This window comes from Pleurodeles waltl, chromosome 9 (assembly GCF_031143425.1).
Source record: "Pleurodeles waltl isolate 20211129_DDA chromosome 9, aPleWal1.hap1.20221129, whole genome shotgun sequence".
NCBI classification, from domain to species: Eukaryota; Metazoa; Chordata; class Amphibia; order Caudata; family Salamandridae; genus Pleurodeles; species Pleurodeles waltl.
The window spans coordinates 370345371-370364312 of record NC_090448.1 but is presented as its reverse complement, the minus strand read 5'-3'; the positions used below and the strand labels follow the sequence as shown (position 1 = coordinate 370364312).

The following is an 18942-nucleotide window of genomic DNA, read 5'->3' as shown; positions in this document are numbered from 1 at the left end:
ATAAGAAGGCATGCTTGGGGCAGCAATTATATAAACAGTTCCCTGAAAAAATACATTATGCTACTGTCACACAAAAGTACAAAATGTGAATACCTACGTATCTCATTTATCTTTGATGCTGATTTTGACGCCTTTACAGAACGGCACTGATAACGTGAAACTAAAATATCTTCCTAACTATAAACATGGTAGCCATCTTGGAAAAAATAATTAAATGTGCTGAAAAAGAGCAAGCTAAGTAGGTTAAAAGTCACCAGGTGACTGGCACACAGGCCTGCAAGCCAAAGGCTAAGCTAAACTCCTGATTCCCTTTTAAACTAAATAGGATCCACTACACCATCCCCATTGCCGGAACAGGTATGACGCCATAATGAAGACACCAGAGAAAGTGAATGAACCCACGCTAAAAATGCTCTGGACTAAAACGAGCTAAAATCATATTAATATATAACTAAAATCTAATTAAAAACCTGTTAAAAATAGCGAAAACATTCAAAAAGACACAATTTTCGGGCATGACAAGCACAGCGGACCAAAGTTAAAGGTAATGTTGGCAAACTTTAAAACAGGACAATGGTCAAATTTATTTAACAGTAGTCATGATCTTGAAGAATGTCTTCAAAGCCATCAAAAGGAAAGGCATTCAAGAAAGAAGCCACATCGTCCGATGTTAGATCGATTACATGATTGGCAGATGGATCCACGAACAGTCATGCGCAGCAGTCTCAGGATTTCCCACGAGGGTAGCACCATTCAGAGTGCCCAAAGGAGCCAGGCAATCCACCAAGGGTGGTTCGTAAGTGGCCTGGCGAATCAGTCTCATGGGGCACGACTGTGAATGAACCCTCATCGGGAACATCAGCAGTTATTTGTCCACAGCAAGGCACACCGAAGGTAGATGTTCTAGAAGGCACCAGGTGCAGTGGAAGACTGGTTGTACACACCATAGGACTGGTCGGAATGACAAGGACCAATCATGCTCCAATTCCTCCAGAAACAGAGCACCAAGGAACTGTACCATGCGAACACGGCACAGCTGATCTGGTGGCTCCATCACTCCGCTTAGGAGGGAGGGTACAATGTATATCAGGACCAACAGCAGTAGTATCCTGCCGATCAATGCCAAAGTCACAGGAAGGCCACTAAACACACTGGAAAAGGATAGCTGAAGGAATGACTTCGAAGACAGTCTGGAAGATGGACACAAATCCAGATCCGACAGCCTTAAAGAAATGCACAATCCCCGTATTGCTCTAAGCGTTGAATATTCTGGATACCAGCTCTCCATCCAAAGTGCTTGGGGAAGTTGGTATTTAATAGGGGTTGTACCTTGGCTGATGATCTGGCTATCTGGAGAGCATACGTCTGTCTAGCGGATGTCAACGCAACTTGTTTCTGGAACAGCAGTGCCTTTAGTCTGCTCAGCTTGTCATAATTTACATTAGTAGTATCAATGTGAGGCTACATTTCTGCTTCTCTTATCTCTTGTGTGGAGGGGAATAAAACATGTCTGCAACACGTTACGATCTTAGAGACTGAAATTGCGTAGGCAATTCCTGGTCAAATACCACAACAGCTTTGGTTGTTCAGCACCACATAACTTCCATTCCAAAGTACATGAAATGCCCGATGAATCAAAGGGACGGGAGTACTCTTCAGAAAACAGGCCATGTTTGCGACCCCTGCATTGCAAAGGCTTGGTTGTTCAGCACCACATAACTTCCATTCCAAAGTACATGAAATGCCCAATAAATCAAAGGGACGGGAGTACTCTTCAGAAAACAGGCCAAGTTTGCGACCCCTGCATTGCAAAGGCTATAGAAGGGACACCTGTTTGCAAATCATTTAATGAATAACAGTAGTCTCACATTCGCTTCTGCTAAGAACGACTTCTGTATAATCGTTCAGACATTTATATTCAAAGAATAACTCCCACTGTTCTTTAATATAGCTGTTGCATAGCCTCTTGTATCTGCCCACGGCAAGATGTATTAAACATTTTGAAAAATGAAAAGTGGAAATGGGCACCGTTATAATGCCATGTACGAGCCATGCTGTCGATGGACTTTCTGCTACTGCGAAAGGAGATTTTTCTAGCTTTTGTATGCGAAGCATGGTGAAACTTGCTTCCCTTTTAGCCATTGTCTTTTGTTCCCTGAGTAAATTAAAAGCAGCATACAGGTCACTACTGTTAATATTTCCATGGAGCGCAGCCGTTTTTCAAAATTTGTAGTGTCTAACTTAACTGCATGATGGAATGCAGCTCCATGGTGTAAAAGTGACTTGTCATTCTGAATGATGTCTATCACAGATGACACTATGTTATTAAGGGAGTAAATTCTATTGGACAGAGTGTTCATGCATTGTCGACAACAGCTAAAGCCTTTTCCAAATTTTCTTTATCTGTCTGCCTTAAACGTGCAGCAGCTTCTATTTGAGAAAACATCCAAATCTCATTGTATATGGCATAGATGAATCTTTTAGAGCGTGTCTTTCTTTGACCTAACAAAAAGTCCTGCAAGTCTGTATCTTCAGAAAGAGTTATAAGATGTTCCTTAACTGCTGCTAAGGTGGTAGTCTGTAACCACTGTTGGCAAAGTTTTCCCACACTGTATGTAATAATTATACCTGAGTGTTGACCTGAGACAAAATGAGGGTTCGGCCGGCTAATCTTGAAATCCCCTAAGGAATTCACAAAACGTTCCTGATACCCATTTGTGTCTATTGGCAATAATAACCACCCACCAGGACTGGAAAGTCAAAAACTATAGGTACCAGCCTGATCCTTTGCATCTAGTTCTTCTGTGGTGACACTGAGGAAGGACTGCCAATTGGTGAATTTTGCTGGTGTAGGGATGCTGGGCACCTTCATTCCCTTCATTATTGCTAACCCTAGACATGATGCCTGTTGAATTGTCATTTAAAAATATAATTTGCACAAGAATAAGGAATTCTCTAAATAAAGCTTCCCTACCCTGAATTTTCCAATCTTGTGTTCCCCCTACACTTTTTACATCAATAGTGTTCTCCCCGTATTCGTAGCTTTCAACTCAGGAAACAAAAGGATCTGAATAATTCAACTTTGTGTTTGTTAGCAAAATGTTCCTAATTTTAGAATGTGCTAACTTGAAATAGTTTGATTCTTCATTCTTAACGTCATGCCCAGAAAAATATATGAATTTATCTGAATAATGTTTTGGGATCCCCACAGGTGGAGTTGAAAAGTGTCCCCACTGTGTGTAATTGAATACTGATCTGTTTCAAGTTGCACAGTGCAGTTAGTAATGTCCCCAGTTGTTATAGTAGAACATTTCCCCATAATTCTGTGTTAGTGTGCACATTATCACTTTCAAATACAGTGTAATCCTTCATTTCTTCTAACATGGAATCAACTGTTTGAACATCCCAGTCATCGGAAACAACACCAGGTGTAATTGCATTAGTTATTGACATTTTGAAGATGAACGGAATTTGAATGACCTCAGTAGGCCCGTATATATAAAACAAAACTTTATCCCACACAATCCCATCAGGAATCGGTACTGCTGAAATGTTCACAAGGTACAAGTCTCTTCGGACCTTATGGGAGGTACAATATGGGGTTGGGGCTTAAATCCACAAGCTCAACAGAGGAGCGTTCAGGAAGGTAATGGCCATTTATAAGCAAGAAGAAAACGGTTACAAAACGAATCCATAGAAAAAATGAAAGAGCCGTCATAGATGACCCCAGATAGTTCCATGGATAAATTAAATAGTTATTTCTAAGCCATATGTACAAGTTACGTGTCTTTGAAACGGTTTCAATAGCAGGTGCAGATGAAGTTGAAGAAAAGTCATCAAGGTCGATGAAATAACCAGAAGCAGTCTCTGCAAACACAGGAGCTGGTGCATTACTGGTGGATGGATCCACTTCGCATTGAGGGTCATAATAGACGATGTAGTCAGTCTTTGTTGTGTTGGAATAGAAGACAGCCACATCTTGGACAGGTGTAGTCAGAAGTGGGTAGTGAGAGGGGACCGGGAACTACCCAAGCGACTTTTGGGACTACTGTGCAGGATCAGCCACTTCGTCAAGTTTGATGTTGTCAATGGAGACTAATCTGGTTGCTTTGGAACCAGGCAGTGCTGGTAGGATGGCAGTTCTGGTACCCTGTTTTCCCAGGATTAGGACTGGTGCTCTGTAGGATGGGCCGAATCCCTTCTTCACAGCAATCATCTCATGAACCAGATCCCCAACTTTAGGAAAACAGCCAGTAGAAGATGTCAGCAAATACTATTCCTAAGGCGGCAGCACATGCGGATGATCTATCATCACGAAATTGCTGAAGCTCCTGTAAGGCAGTGAGACGTTCATTTATGTCAAAGGGTGTATCTGCTGCCACCAAACCAGAGCCATCTAAATCTGGGACATACATAAGTATCCTAAAGAAAACCTCATAAGAAGTGTGTCCCCACAAGGATCTTCTTGGCAGATTATTCGGTGCTCTCTGGACCCCATGTAGGTGATGAAGCCAGCTGCGGCCTGAACCTAATACTCTAGCTGTAAAGGACTTCTTTACATCTCAATTCCTCCTCTCCACAACCAAATCTCCCTCTGGATGGTAAGGTGAGGAGTAATGGAGTTCAACACCCATCGTCCCCATGGTGTCCCTGAATGTCTTAGGGTCAAAGGCAGGGCCCTGGTCGAAATGGAATGCTGCAACCACATTTGTAATGATAAAGATCAGCAAGTCTTTTATATAATTTCTAGCATCAGCCGACTGCTGTGGCCATACCCACAGGAATTTAGAACAAGAATCTACAGCAACTATGATGTATTTTTATTCACCATCAGGTTGTAGGGGACTATAATGCTCCAGGTACACACACTATAGTGGCCTGTCGGACACTAAGAGGGATGTCTGCGTTTAATGTTAGAGCCCTTTATCTGCTGGCAGATGTCACAACAAAAGACATATTGCTTGGTCTGCTTGTATAGAGCTGGCCACCAGAAGCTTTTCTGTAAAAGTGTTATTGTGGCTGTACCAGTATGTGCAGAAGCAACACCCTCAGACACTGCTTTGATTAGTTCTAATCTCAGGTAGTGGTTGGAGATCACTTGCTTTTCAACCCCAGGAAGTATTTCATAAGTAACATTCTGTGCACTGATGTGGTAAAGGGTATGCTTTTGGGAGAGGCTTGCCTTCAGCCGAAGCTTTCAAAGCAGTCAAAATTTAATTATCCATTTTTTTCTGGGAACGAGTCACTGCAGCAACAGAAGCCGTAGCTACTGCGGATTTGGCTGCTTAATCAGCAAAAGTGTTGCCAATAACATGTACTCCTACACTTTGGTGGCCCAATGTATGGACTACATGAGCACTCAGTGGCCTTAAGCCACCTGGGTCCGTATGTTCTAGCGCTAAGATAAGGGCTTTAGGTTCAGCCAGCTGAGCTGTGCAGTCCCCTTCGTCACTCCGCCCACGGCTGCGCAAGTGGATGAGTACTGATGTTTAGTAACTATAGCAGGTTGTGCTGAACCATCTGTGTAAATTACAGTGAGATGTCTGTCAAGTGGCAAGATGTCTAGAGGTGCGGGGTACTCCTGTGCATACTGGAGAAATTCTTGTGTCTGAAGTGTTAGATCAAAGATGTAATCAACATCAGTGGTGGTCAGGGAGGTCGCCCATTGAATCCGACGTGGATGTAATTCTTTAGCATTAGGAACGCTTACTTTGGAGACGGCCTCTAAGGCCGGCACCTGGGTAACAACAATAATGCGTTTCCCTTGTGCAAGTGGTCTCTCCTTAATGACAGCCATCTGAACTGCAGTTAGAATCTTTTCTGTGGGCGCAAAGCGTTGTTCTGAATTGGAATATAAATGTGATTTATATGCTATGGGCCTTCTGTCGCCTTCATTAAAGGTGACATAGGTAAACCCAATGGTGCAAGCAATTAGTCTGATGACCAAATTTGTTTTGTTTTAACGGCTGTGCAAGTGTTTTGCTTCTAGCATATCATATTGCAGTCCTCTAAGAATGCATGTGTGTTCTACTGTCCAGTGTCTGCTTGAAAAATCAGGGCATATTAAGTCATAGAGTGGCTTGATACATTGTGCAGAGTCAGGAATGTAAATTCTACCAAAGTTAAAGAAACCAAGTAAAGACTGTAGTTTCTTGATTGTATTTAGTGGCTGTAGTTGAGCACATTTCTCTAAAAAGTGCAGGCCAATAGCTCATATCCCAGCAACAGTGCGCTGAGAAAGGCTATTTTAGTTTCCCTAAAATTAATTTGGAACCAAGGGCTGCAAATCCTAGAACGATCCGATCGATCCTGGCAAGATGAATGTTGAGGTCATCATCTGTAAGATAGATGTCATCTGCATAAGACAGCATCTCAGGATCAATATCATGCAATATTGATGTTACACGGGCTAAGAACAACCCTGGGCTGTTCTTGTAGCCTTGGGGCAAACAACAGAAGCATTTTTGTGAGCCAAATGAGAAGTTACGTAGGTCCCGACCTTCGGGAGCTAAGTTTTGGCAGAAAAAGCCATTGTAAATATCCAATATTTTTTTGTATTTTTTATACACTATGTTGTTAATTAGTGCTGTACTGTGTGAATTTTGTATTATGTATGTGCAAGTATGACTTTTTAAGTATCTGTAATCTAAGACTATTCTGTATAAATGGTCTGGCTTTGCAACAGGGAATAGTGGCTTATTCATTGCACATAAACAGGGCTCAATTACTCCCTGGTACTTGAGCTGAGTGAGGATCTCCCTCGCTGGAGCTTTGGCTTCATATTTAACAGGATATTGTGGCTGGGGTGTAGACCTAAAAGGTATTACATGGCAAGGTGAATCCTTGTCCCAACCTACATGATTGCAGTATAGTGCAGGTGCCTGCACTAATGACCAATTGTCATCGTAGGCTTGTTTTACACCTCTTGAACAAGATCAGAGAAAGAAGGCAAAATTACATCTTCCCCATGTGGAAGCTTACGGGAGTGCTCAGGTGGCCAGTCCGTCTCAGCCAGCAGGATATCGCACCTAAGTTCATCCCAGAATATCACGCTAACGGTGTGCACTATGTCTCCCTCTATTTGTATGTTTAAATCATAAACCCTGTCGGGTGGGAGAACGTGCCCTTCCGCAGTCTCAACTACAATAAAGTCACTAGTTGCTGACGCATCTTATGATCTTTCAAACTCTGGCCACATATCGTGACCTCTGCGGCCCTGTCTAGCAGTTTCACTGCCCATGTCTTGTTCTTCAGCAATTTTCTCAAGTGTACCGGCATTTTTAATTGAGCGTGCTGCCACCTCTTTCTTTTTAAACTGCGGCTTTTGTTGTAGGGACTTATCTTCTTTTTTGTCTGAAGACTGTAATAAGTCTTTCTTCTGTTTCACGTAGTCAGGACGTCACTCCGACCGGCCCACTCTCCTGCTACATCTATCCAGTGCATCCTGAATGGATCGAGAGGACGTGAATCAGTACATCTGTCAGGAGCTTTTATATTTTCTCCATTTCTGAGATTATGGGGGTCATTCTGAACAAGCTGGAAACCTCGCTGTGTTCATGCTGGCTGTCTTTTCACAGACCGCCAGACCCCTTGAGACCCCGCTGGCCGAATAATATACATACTGCTGGGCTGGCGGGCGGAAACAGGGCTTCCGTCTGCCGGCCCAGCAGGACATTGCCGACGACTCCACATAGAGCCGTCCTCAATGCTGCTGTGCGGCGGGTGCAGCAGCACCCGCTGCACAGATCACTGCCCGTAAATCGGGCAGTGACCTGCGCGACAGGGCACTGCACGGGGCCCCGGAGGAGGAACAAGGGTGCTTTATCCGCAGGGCAGCGCTGCCTGTCGGTTAAAATATTCTGCCACCGTCAGGCTGCCTGTTGGTGGTAAACTGGCGGTGGCAGAGGGCCACCTATGGCGGCCCTCCCTTTTTCAGAATTTGGCTGTTCAGACCGCCATGCCGCCATGTTCGTAATGAGGGCCTATATCTCCTGTCGAAATTCTCCCGGTATGGAGAAGCTGCTCTCTGACTTTGCCTGTCTTTAATTTGTTTTTTTTTTATCCCAGCACTTTTGAGAACCCTCCTGTGCTTGTTTGGTATCTTCCTTAGGGGTGGTACTCTGAATTTCAGGCTTTTTAGGCGTGGCTCACAAACTATCCTGTCCTATACTCGTATTGGTATCGGAAATTATTTTCAGTAGCTCTTTCTCGTGGTCCAAATGTAGAATCTCTGGTAGACGCTGACATATAGCCAACAGTACTGCTTCCCCTTTAAGGTCACTATGTTTGAGGAGAAGGCGTCAAAGTTATGCATTAGTTTCATCCCCGAAGTCCATTGCTGGTGCAGCCCCGTGCTCATTCTGTATTTTTTTTAACGCTTCCGATAAATTGGCAAGTGTCGAGGTACCATGTGTGGTAGTATAAATTGCAGTGAAGACTGTACCCCAATGTGGCGCAGTCATCCACTGAGGGAACCAACCCGAAGGGCAAGCGCAGTGTAAGAATTCTATGTTGTTTCCTGTGGTCTCGTATGGAGAAACAGCTTCCAGCTGATTTGTTTTCTGGACTATCCAGAACAGGATTTTCTCTCGTTCCATGGGTACTTTACCCCTGAAAGAATGTACTGTTTGTAGATTAATCCCAGTAGTAGCCAATTGGTATCCATCAGGTACTGGTGGTGCTGGACGCACTGGTGTTGTGTTCTGAGTTCGCATTATGAACTGAACAAGTCTTCTATATAGTGTTACTAGCTCAAAGTATAGACTGCGCAGATTAGCTGCCTGCATGTTTTGTACACTGGGGTGAGGTGTATATGTGGCAACAGGCCACGTTGGTCCTTCGTTTCATAAGGGGCCTAATCTTGCTGGTTTTTATGTGTGGTAGGGCGCCATTAAACAAGTTCTGATGTTCTTGATAAGTAATTAGAATTTAAATATACTGGTATGCATGGTACCATTGTGGTACATTTTCAATTCTGTATGTGTGGAATGTGTATGATCTTTGGTCTTCCTGAGGAAAAGTGACCCAGGAGTAGAATGTTTCTGGTTGGTAAGCTTCATTAGCTTCTAGAATGAATGTGACATTCCCGCCCTCGTCTGTTAAGCCATGCACTACTAGGTGTAGTGTTAATGCTTGTCTGGCATTCCCAGGAATGTCTTTGGCATTAGCCATATTGTGTAATGGGCAAAGAGATGGAACACCAAGTGGGGAGAAAGTCCTTTTAAGAGTTTGAGCTTGAACAACCTACATCCTAATTAGGGGCTGCCCTTCAGCTGGGGAACATCTTCCTAAAGACCATCGACGTCTCCGTATAACAGTACTTAGGGCAGACAGTGATAGCCAGTGTATGCGTAAATTAGTGCCAAAAGACCATCATTGGTGGTGCCATGTTGTAGTTTGACTCTTGCTGTAGGCAAGGCTGCTGGTTTAGGGATGACAGCCATTTGTTTTGTAGGTGACTAGGCCAATCCTACAAGAAGTCGCAACTGTTGACCCAACCCTCCTGGCTCACAAGCAGTACCTCACCAAAACCCAAAACAGTAAAAGGGGATTTATGGCAGCCATTAACCATGGACTCAAGAGTGCAACATCTCAGGGAGGTCGTGGTTAAATGGAGAAGTGAGCAACATGTCTCAGTCACACACAGGCAATGAAAGAGATGCAGTAAAGTTTTCAATAGGTTTTTTATTAACAAGACTGCAATCTACGACAATTTACATGGACTGCAATGATTAGGATAATGAATTATGCAACGAACAGATTGGTAAAAACAAGAGTCATGAATACAAAGACCCCCACCATCTTGCAATAACATGAAATGTAAAGCAGGTGTGGTGTAGACCCTAATACCCTTTCGTGATGAGCCTAATCTCTAATCTGTAACGAGCTATGTGTCTTAAACCTATTCTGCCAGTACCATGTCCATGAGAAGAGACCCCCAACCCTCATTACCTTGGAATGAGGTCTCTCGGACTTTGTGGGGACACGAAGATTTGGTCAGCATCAAGGCGACGTGTAGCATAGATAGCATAAATGGCATCTGATAGGAATCCTTCTTATTATCTTGTCAATGTGAGATGTATGTATATAGATCTGGTAGGACCCCTGACGCAGGTATGTTCCCAAATAATGTAGAAGAAGGCTTGCTTGGGGCGGCAATTATATAAACAATTCCCTGTAAAGGTACATTATGTTACTGGCACACGAAAGTGGGAAAGTACATAATGTGACAACCTACTTAACTCAATTATCTTTGACACTGATAGTGACACCTTTGCAGAATGGCACTGATGAAGTGAAACTAAAACATCTTCCTAACTACAAACATGGCAGCCATCTTGGAAGAATTAGTTAAATAAATGTGATAAAACAGAGCACGTTAAGTAGGTTAAAAGTCACTAGGTGACGGGCACACAGGCCTGCAAGCTAACTCCTGAATCCCATTGAAACTAAATAGGGTCCACTACACCAGCAGTAACAGCTTAAAAGTTGAGGGAAGAGGATCAGACAAAGAATCAACCTCTTAAATATGATACATAGTTATTTTGGGCATGTATTAGGATGCCAGGCATAGCATCTTTGCCTTGAAGTCATGGCATCTTTTCCATGGCTTTATATTGACATGAAAATGTTCATAAACACACCCTCTTAATCTAGAAGACAACCCTCTGTCCTCAATGTTCTTCTATAGTGCCAGGGTCCCATCCCTATCAGTTATCACATGAATCTCAGTGGTGGTCCTTGGTAGAGAAGGAGACCTACTTCAGCAACCTTCAGACTAGCTTCTGACCCTCTTACGCAAAGTATCTTAAGAGAAGAGGCTGAAGCGTGGAAACATGATGCTAGCAGGAAGACTGCTGAGTGTTGTACAGATTCAAAGGAATAGATGCAGTCATTGTGCGAATGGGGAAGCAGAGAGTGGATTGTTATTGCATTGTGATGTAGAGTTCTTTAAAGAAGTATGTTTCATCTGTTTGAGCTTGGAGGTTTGGGGTAGTCCTTACAGTAGAGGGGCAGATAGAAAAGACACTTAAGAAATGTCTTTTGTTTGGATAGTAGACGTTTTTTTCAACATCATGCAGGAATAGCTCACTATAGTAAAGACTACAATGAAAAAAAAAAGGCGACAAAGTAATACTATACAAAGGTACAGTACATTTGATTCCCACTCCGATCCACTGAAATGAACATCTATCAATGTTTACTCAGTGACGTAAACATAGGGCTGTTTTGGTAAATAATTATGAAGGAGTTAAAGAGAGACAAAGTACTATCCTATGGATACATTATATTATGCCATTGTCATCCTTAGTGACACAGGAGATCTCATGAAGTAATATGGTGAGATTCCATATAATACTTGACTATATTTTGTTTTATTCCACATATGCTATTCTTAATTTCCCCCTCAGAGTCTCTTTTTCTCACTGTTTCACTTTCTCTGCTCTTCTTCCTCTCTTCCCACATTACCCTTTCCCATCGCTCTTCTATTTTCTGCCGTAGTGATGCATTAAAACTCTCAATATTGTTATTTACAGCTATATAATGCCATACCATCAATCATGAACTACCTGCCGGGACCTCATCATAGGATTTTGGAAGAATCCCGGAGCTTGATAACCTTTATTCAAGAAAAAATTGATTCACATCAGCAGACCTTAAACTCAGAGTCTCCTCGGGACTTCATAGACTGTTTCCTGATGAAGGCAAACAAGGTAACCGAAAATATTTAAATATTTGGCGCCTGTCAATAGTCTCTGGAAGACAGCAGGGTAGGCAATATAGTGTGGCTCTTTTACACTAAAGACTAAATACATGGAAAGAGTGACATAAGCTTGAATGTGACCACTTATTGTCCATCTTCAGTGCTTCATGACTAATGTCCATTTAAACCAGTCTTAGAGACTGACCTGCTTTTCAGTGCAGTTCGGACTGTCAACCATTTTCACTTTTATCTTTAGTGCCCGCAGCTTGAAGATTATCATCCCACAACAAAACTGAACCTGAATTTTGTTTTACAGATTTCAAACCCACCAGGGTGTGTCAACAAATTGTTGATGGAAGGAGGGCATGGTCCTCCTATAAACATTGCCCAGCTGTCAAGGCTGACATCTAAACAGAATCTGGGTTCTCTACCTATTGGTGGTGCCAAAGCAGGGTGTGGTAATGGACTAGAAGGAAGGCCGGGGGGCAGGGAAAGGACAGGGAAGTAAAGGAGAAGAGGAATGGTAGAGGAGTGGAAGGGAGAGGGATGGCATACTTAAGTAAAAAAAAATAAGTTAGGAGCAGTAAAAGTTAATGATACACTAAGCAAAAAAACAATAGTTAAATTTGTGTGGTGGAATGTAAATGGCATTAATAATGGTGGGGAAAAAGCCTAATTATTTTTCTGAGGCTTCGGCCTAATTACGACTTAGGTGGACTTCAGAGAAGACCGCCGAAGCCGCTGCAGCCAGCATACCGCCAGAGCTGGCGGTATGGTGGTCCAGCAGAAAACTCACCACAACATTGATGCCGCCTCTAACTCGAACCGGTGGCAGTGTTGCGGTGTGTCGGGTGCGACAGCACCCGTTGCGCATTTCACTGGCCGTAATTCGGGCAGTGAAATGTGCAACAGGGCCCCTCCACTGCGCATCCCAAGTGCATGGGCAGTGCAGGGACACCCATGTGGCCCCCGATGCCCTCTTTCTGCCAGCCTTTGCATGGCGGTCAGACCTCCATGCAAAGGCTGGCAAAAAGGGGACTCGTAATCCCCCCTGGGGGATTGCGACCCCCGAGACCACCAGGCTGTTGACAGGTGGCAACCTGGCAGTGCCGGTGGTCGGACCACGGCCCATCTGTCACGGTCATAATAGGGCGGTCGGACCGCCCTGTAGGCGGCGGTCCGTCCGCCAACACGAGTGTGGCAGTCTCAAGACCGCCACCCTCTTAACGAGGGCCTTATCGTCTGAAGCCCAATCTTTTAACCTTGTGAGAAACGCATCTTACCACATCCGAAGCTATGATCAATATGCTATCTAAAACTAACCAAGGACTCAATATACCAAGAATGTATGATTTATCTACTGCCACATATATTTCAGGACAAATGGGGGTCTCCATAGTAATATTTAACAAAGCATTTAAAATGCTAAATAGCAAAACATACTGTTCTGACAGATGGGTGTAAGCGAATATAGCTAATATTATTAACCAACATCAGTCTGTTAAGTTTCATGCACCCAGTTATGAGAACCTTCATTCTTTTGCTGAAAGTATGCTGGAACTGAGCAGTTACTACATTCCTATTATTATCACGGAGTACATTTAATTGTATACTAATTCCTGCAATGGCAATTACCAATGGTGCTTTTACAGGGCGTGTACAAAAACACTAGATCCAGCAGTATTATTAAGTTACAAACATTGGATATACGGATGCTTGGAGAAACATGAATTCAAGTCCATAGGAGTACACTTTTTACTGAATGGGTAAGGCTCCTGGATACAGATGTGCCTGATTAGCACACTGCTCACTGAAACGCGCACAGTGGAAATTCAACATCTTCTGTATTCAGACTTGTTGGAAAATGGGTTATTGGCAAGGGCAGGTAAGTACCTACACTTAGCAATAGACCACTAACCTCCACTTAGGTCCAGTTAGGTCGCAAAAAATAAAACCTAGCTCAACCCTTGATAGCTTGGCAACAAGCGACAATGCTTTACTTAGGAGACAAAGTGTAAAGCATTCAAATATCAAAAACAGCAATTAAATAAAACACAGGAAACAGTTTAAAAATCCAAAACAAATTTATAAAAATAGGAATTGATGTTAGCTTTACAATGTCACCATGATGAATTAAATCAGATAAAGGGAACTGGAGATATGACATTTTAATGAATTAATGCTTTTTAGTGCTTGGAAACGAATAGCACCAATCTGGTCATCTGGTCGCACCTCGACCCTGGCAAAGTCATAGTTTAAGGCCGACCATGATGGAGCCCTGCTTGGCTACAGCCCGAGGGAGGCCTTGGTCAAAAGTTTACCTTTGGACTTAGTCGTTCACTTGAAGATTTTACTCAGCGGGACCAAGTCGCCAGTCCAATCAAACCTCCTGGAACTCTTCCTCGGATATGCTTCGGGGGAGCCCTCTGTAGAGATTTTTACCTTCATACTTAGTCGTTTTTTCGAGATGAAAATCCTTCGACCGGGGAAAACCTGAATCTTGATCCGACGTCCTTGGGGCCCTTTTCGGATACACTGCCTGGGAGGTCCCGATCAACTTTCTACGCTCGGACTCAGTCATTTTTTCTGAGATTTTCTTCACCGGGGCCGTCAGGCCAGGTTGCTGTTGAGGCAAGCCGGTTAGAGTTGCCGTGGTGGGTCGGTCCCTTTATGGAGCTTTTTTCAAAAAGTTCTCCAAACTTCTGGATCTTCTCTCAGATGTTCTTTTGAGGATCTTTTGAGGTCAGCAGCTTACCCCAAGGTTCCAGAAGGTCTGAGATGCTCCTTGAGGGTGCTGACTACAACTCCCAGAATACACCTGGCGCAAACTCCAGTTTGGCCACTGGACAGTGGTCAACTGGTCAGTTTCTTCAGGAGTTGGTACAGGGGAACCTGGTTAGCAATTTTTCACCTGTCGCAAACAGGGAGTCCCTCCTTGAACCAGTTGAAGCCAGGCAAAGTCCTTGTTGTGGTAAAGCCCAAGTGTGCAGCTGGTGCCGTCTTCCAGAGTGCAGTCTCTAGGTGCAACTCAGGGGGCCATCAGGGCAGTCCTTCTTCTGTAGTTCTTCCTTGTAGGGATCTGAGGTGTGGGTGCAGGTCTGCCAGGTTTATCCTGGGTGAAAAACAGGGGGTTCCTGGTTCTTCAATCAGGTGCAGAGTCCTTCCCCCTGTGATGACCATTTCCTGAGAAGTGTGGCAAAAATCAATCCCAGTGAGCAACATTCTTCAAAAATCCACCATGGCTGAAACTGATTTTTGGAGGTTGCATCTGGCTGCGCCCACCCAGTGGTGTGGCTAGAAATCTTAAACACACCCCTCTCCTGCCCTCTCCTAATCTAATCAAGGGGGCACCTAATTGACTGGGTTTGCAGGATGTGAGGGAGGTGCTGGGTTGCTCCAAATTTCATTCCCTACCTTTGAAGACCAGTTTGTGACCCCTCTTCACTTCCTGCTTCTCCATCTGCTGAGGGAAGTTCTCCTCCCCCAGGCACATCTTTGTGTTCAGCCCAGGCCACTTCACACCTCATCAAGGCAGCCTAGCCAGGCTGCCAGAGTCTGGCAAATCAGAACAGAGCACTACAGGGTTGAAGTTGGCATCTTTTTAGGTAGAGTTTCAAACTTGTTACTTGGACAAGTTATATCAAATTCAATTTATTATAACAATTAATCTGATACCAAACTTGAGGTATCTCACACCTGAGGAGACTTTATAAATTAAAATAAGTCTCCCCATTCTAGCCTATAGAGGCCATTCACTACAATGAGGGAAAACAAATGTGGCTGTTTTACCTCATCAGGGCTTATAAAACTATTTTATAAAGTCCCTACTTATAGTTACAATACACCCAGCCCTAAGTGCACAAAGGGCACACCTTAGGGGTGACTTATATGTAAAGATAAGGTAGTTTTAACACTTTGGAAGTACTTTTAGTTCCAAAGTCGAAGTTGCACATAACTTTGATTTAAAAGCAGCCAGCAGTTCATGCTTGCCTTTAAAAAAAACACTGGGCACCTCAGTAGTGCACCCATGGGTGCACTACCTATGCTGTGGTCCCTAAACCTACATGCCCTACCATATACTAGGGACTTATAAGTAGGTTAAAATTGGCAATTATAATTAGCCTAATTTGCATATCCACTTTACACAGAGAACTGGCCCTGGGACTGGTAAGCAGTACTCGGGGCACAGCCAAGAGTCAGTAACCATCAGTATCTGCGGAAATAGAGGAGATGTTACTTTGTAAACAATTAGATCAATTCAGTTACATATAGTACAGATTGTTATTCATTCCCACAGAGTTTAGGACACATGTTTTAAGATAATGGGTTTACGTGGCATATTGTCCCAATACTAACCACGAATTTTAATTAAAAAAACATTTCAATCTTGAGTAAAATATGCAGGATTGGAGAAAAATCAGGCAAACTACTATCTTGATTAAACCAATATGACATCCAAATACACATAATCACTTGAATTAAAGCTATAAGAGAGGAGTATAAAAACAGGAGATGGACATTCTGACAGTTTCTGAACAATAATACGTGGCCCTGTACCAGAAATACATTAATTATAACAGTAAAGTGACACAGGAGTATTTTAATTTAAATAAATGGTTTGTCTAATGTGGGTTACAGTGGTAATGAAATTCTTAATGCAAAATACCCATTAGAAGAGGTGATAATGACCATCCTCAACTTGCTTTTAGGTAATGCTCCAGCACCGGATAACATTCCCTCGGAAATGTATAAAGCAATAGTTAATATCGATTTGCCGTTATCTTGGGATGTTTTCCATGAATTTCCAACTAATAACCACTTACTGCCTTCCTGGCATGAAGCTACCATAACTATTTTCTTTAAAAAAGATAAAGGCGCACTTGAATGTAACTTGCATTTCCCTATACCACTGTATAATAAAATTCTGGTGAACCTAATAAACAGAATTATGACTTGCGTAGTGCCCGAACAACAACATGGCTTTTTCCCAGCAAGGATACCACTACTCACACTGATTGCATCACTAAACTGATAGCTAAAACAGATACCCTACCCAAACATTTAAATATTATTTTGTTGGATGCTGAGAAAACATTCAGCTGAATCTAATGGTGATTTGTTATGGAAAGAACAGTTAGAATTTAATATTAGTCCTGGTTCATGAATCTTATATGTGCGATATGCCAGGCGCTTGGAGCAAAAGTATGCATACAGCAAGGACTCACTTCCTGCTTTGCAACTACTTGTGGTAACGGACAGATCCATCCTTTATCTCCAGCTGTGTATGCCTTATATCTGGAGCCATACATTAGGAATTTGCGGAAGTGCATATCCACCAATCTCTGTATGTCAATTGTTTCTCATTTATTGGTCAATGGTAATGATGTATCGGTCTTCTTGCACTACACTACCCTTACTTTAAATAATATTGAAACGGAGTCACATGGATTTGGCAAAATATCTGGTTATCAACTAAGTTCCCATCAAATGCAGATATTCTTGCTGAAGGGGCTACCTGTACAGATGCATATGTAGCAACAAAGGACAGATATTTAGAAGTAACCATCGCACCAACACAGAATGTATGTTTTGCATGTAATTATGTATTTTTAATACAACAGATTAAGGCCTTATTGGTTAAAAGGATGCACCTCTCAGTTGTGCTAATCGGTCGAATCAATTAGATTACAATGAATATCCAGACAACAGTTCTTTATTATTTTTGCACTTTACAGCTATATGTGGCAAATAGATATTTTAGATAACTGGATGATATATATCCATCTGGAAGGGAAAATTGCACGCAGGTCTACTAATTATTTTAAACTTCCCATTATCAGAGGAGGCAGGGCCCTTTCACTAATGTTCGGTCCTTGGGAAGTGTTTTAACCTTTTACTAAGTACCTATTCAATCAACTGTTTTTGTAAAATATCCTTGAACAATAGCACAAGCAGCGAACCCGGCAAATTAACTAGTAGTATATTCTTCAAGAAGATCAGATTAAAAACCAGTAGGAAATTGAGCAAGATTTGGATTGACATTAAGAGATCCTTACCGACCCCCGATCCTAATGTTTACACAATATAACGTAATAATCAAAATTTCCCAAAATAACTTCATCTGTATTTTTTTGCAGCTTGGTACCCAGTTGGGGAGTTGTTTTCTGGGAGATCTTTTTGATAATAATTTGCTCAAATCCTTCTACAATTTACAAGCTGAATTCTCTTGACATCATAATGACTTTTTTGGAGTATCTACAATTAGAGCGTCCCTCCTCAAAATGATGTCAGGATAATATATCCACTGGCCCAACACGATTTTACGAAGATGACCTTTAGCTCGTATACTTTTTCTATCTCAGTAAGATACTGTTGCCTGATGCAATAACAAATGGATGACCTGAGCAGTGGGCAAACAGATGGTCAGTGTCATTAACACCTGTAACTAGGAGCCAGGAACTTACCCGTAGCATTAATCGTTTTTGTAGGATCATAAATGCAACAAGATTTTGAGCTCAAGTGTATCGTACTATGTTTGATTTTTATGTTACTCCCTCTAAACTTAGAATATGGTATACAACATCTAGGGCCAGATTTAGATCTTGACGATAAAGGGCCACCTCCACTTTTTCTATGGGAAACCTGTCCGCCCGCCCGATTTAGATGTTGGAGGTCCTATTGACGATAATGTGCCCGAGTCCCACCGACTCCGCCAAGGATTCTCATCTGCTGCGACGACACCATTAGAAATAGTGGCTGGCAGTGGGACTCCAGCCACTCTTACCGCCGTGCAGATTTGGATGTGCATTACTGCCAAGCCAACTGCGGCAGTCCGACTTCCATTTCTGAGTTGGTGGGGGCGGGGGAATTACGTGAAAACTCACCTTTTTCTCAGTTCCACTTCCATATTCGATTGGACACGACTGGTCAACACATTCTGTTGCTGCTGCCACTGGACCATGCAGAAAGAGCAACGCATCCATTGCTAGACACGAAGGTAGGAAACCTGCATTGGCTGTGTACGTTGTGGGGTCACTGTACATGAGCTCGGAACCACTGTAGTCATATACATGTCACAGTACATTTTTTAAATTACAGTGACATACATATGTCGGGAACATGAGTTTGTCAGGAACAGATGGGGGCACACTGGTACACAATACATATCACGCACATACACAACTATCACTACGGTAACAGTATTCATTGCCAAATTAATGCTGGCACCACAAAGACAT

General features: G+C 42.8%; 1 protein-coding gene across 4 annotated transcripts in view; it reads left to right on the top strand.

Moving 5' to 3' along the window:
* LOC138259314 (cytochrome P450 2B19-like) overlaps positions 1-18942 on the top strand; it is a 566037-nt gene that overhangs the window by 286980 nt on the left and 260115 nt on the right. For all 4 annotated transcript variants that reach the window (XM_069206941.1, XM_069206940.1, XM_069206942.1 and 1 more), the window contains one exon: positions 11538-11714. In XM_069206941.1, the coding sequence (XP_069063042.1) occupies positions 11538-11714 (177 nt within the window). The remainder of the gene's footprint in view (positions 1-11537; positions 11715-18942) is intronic.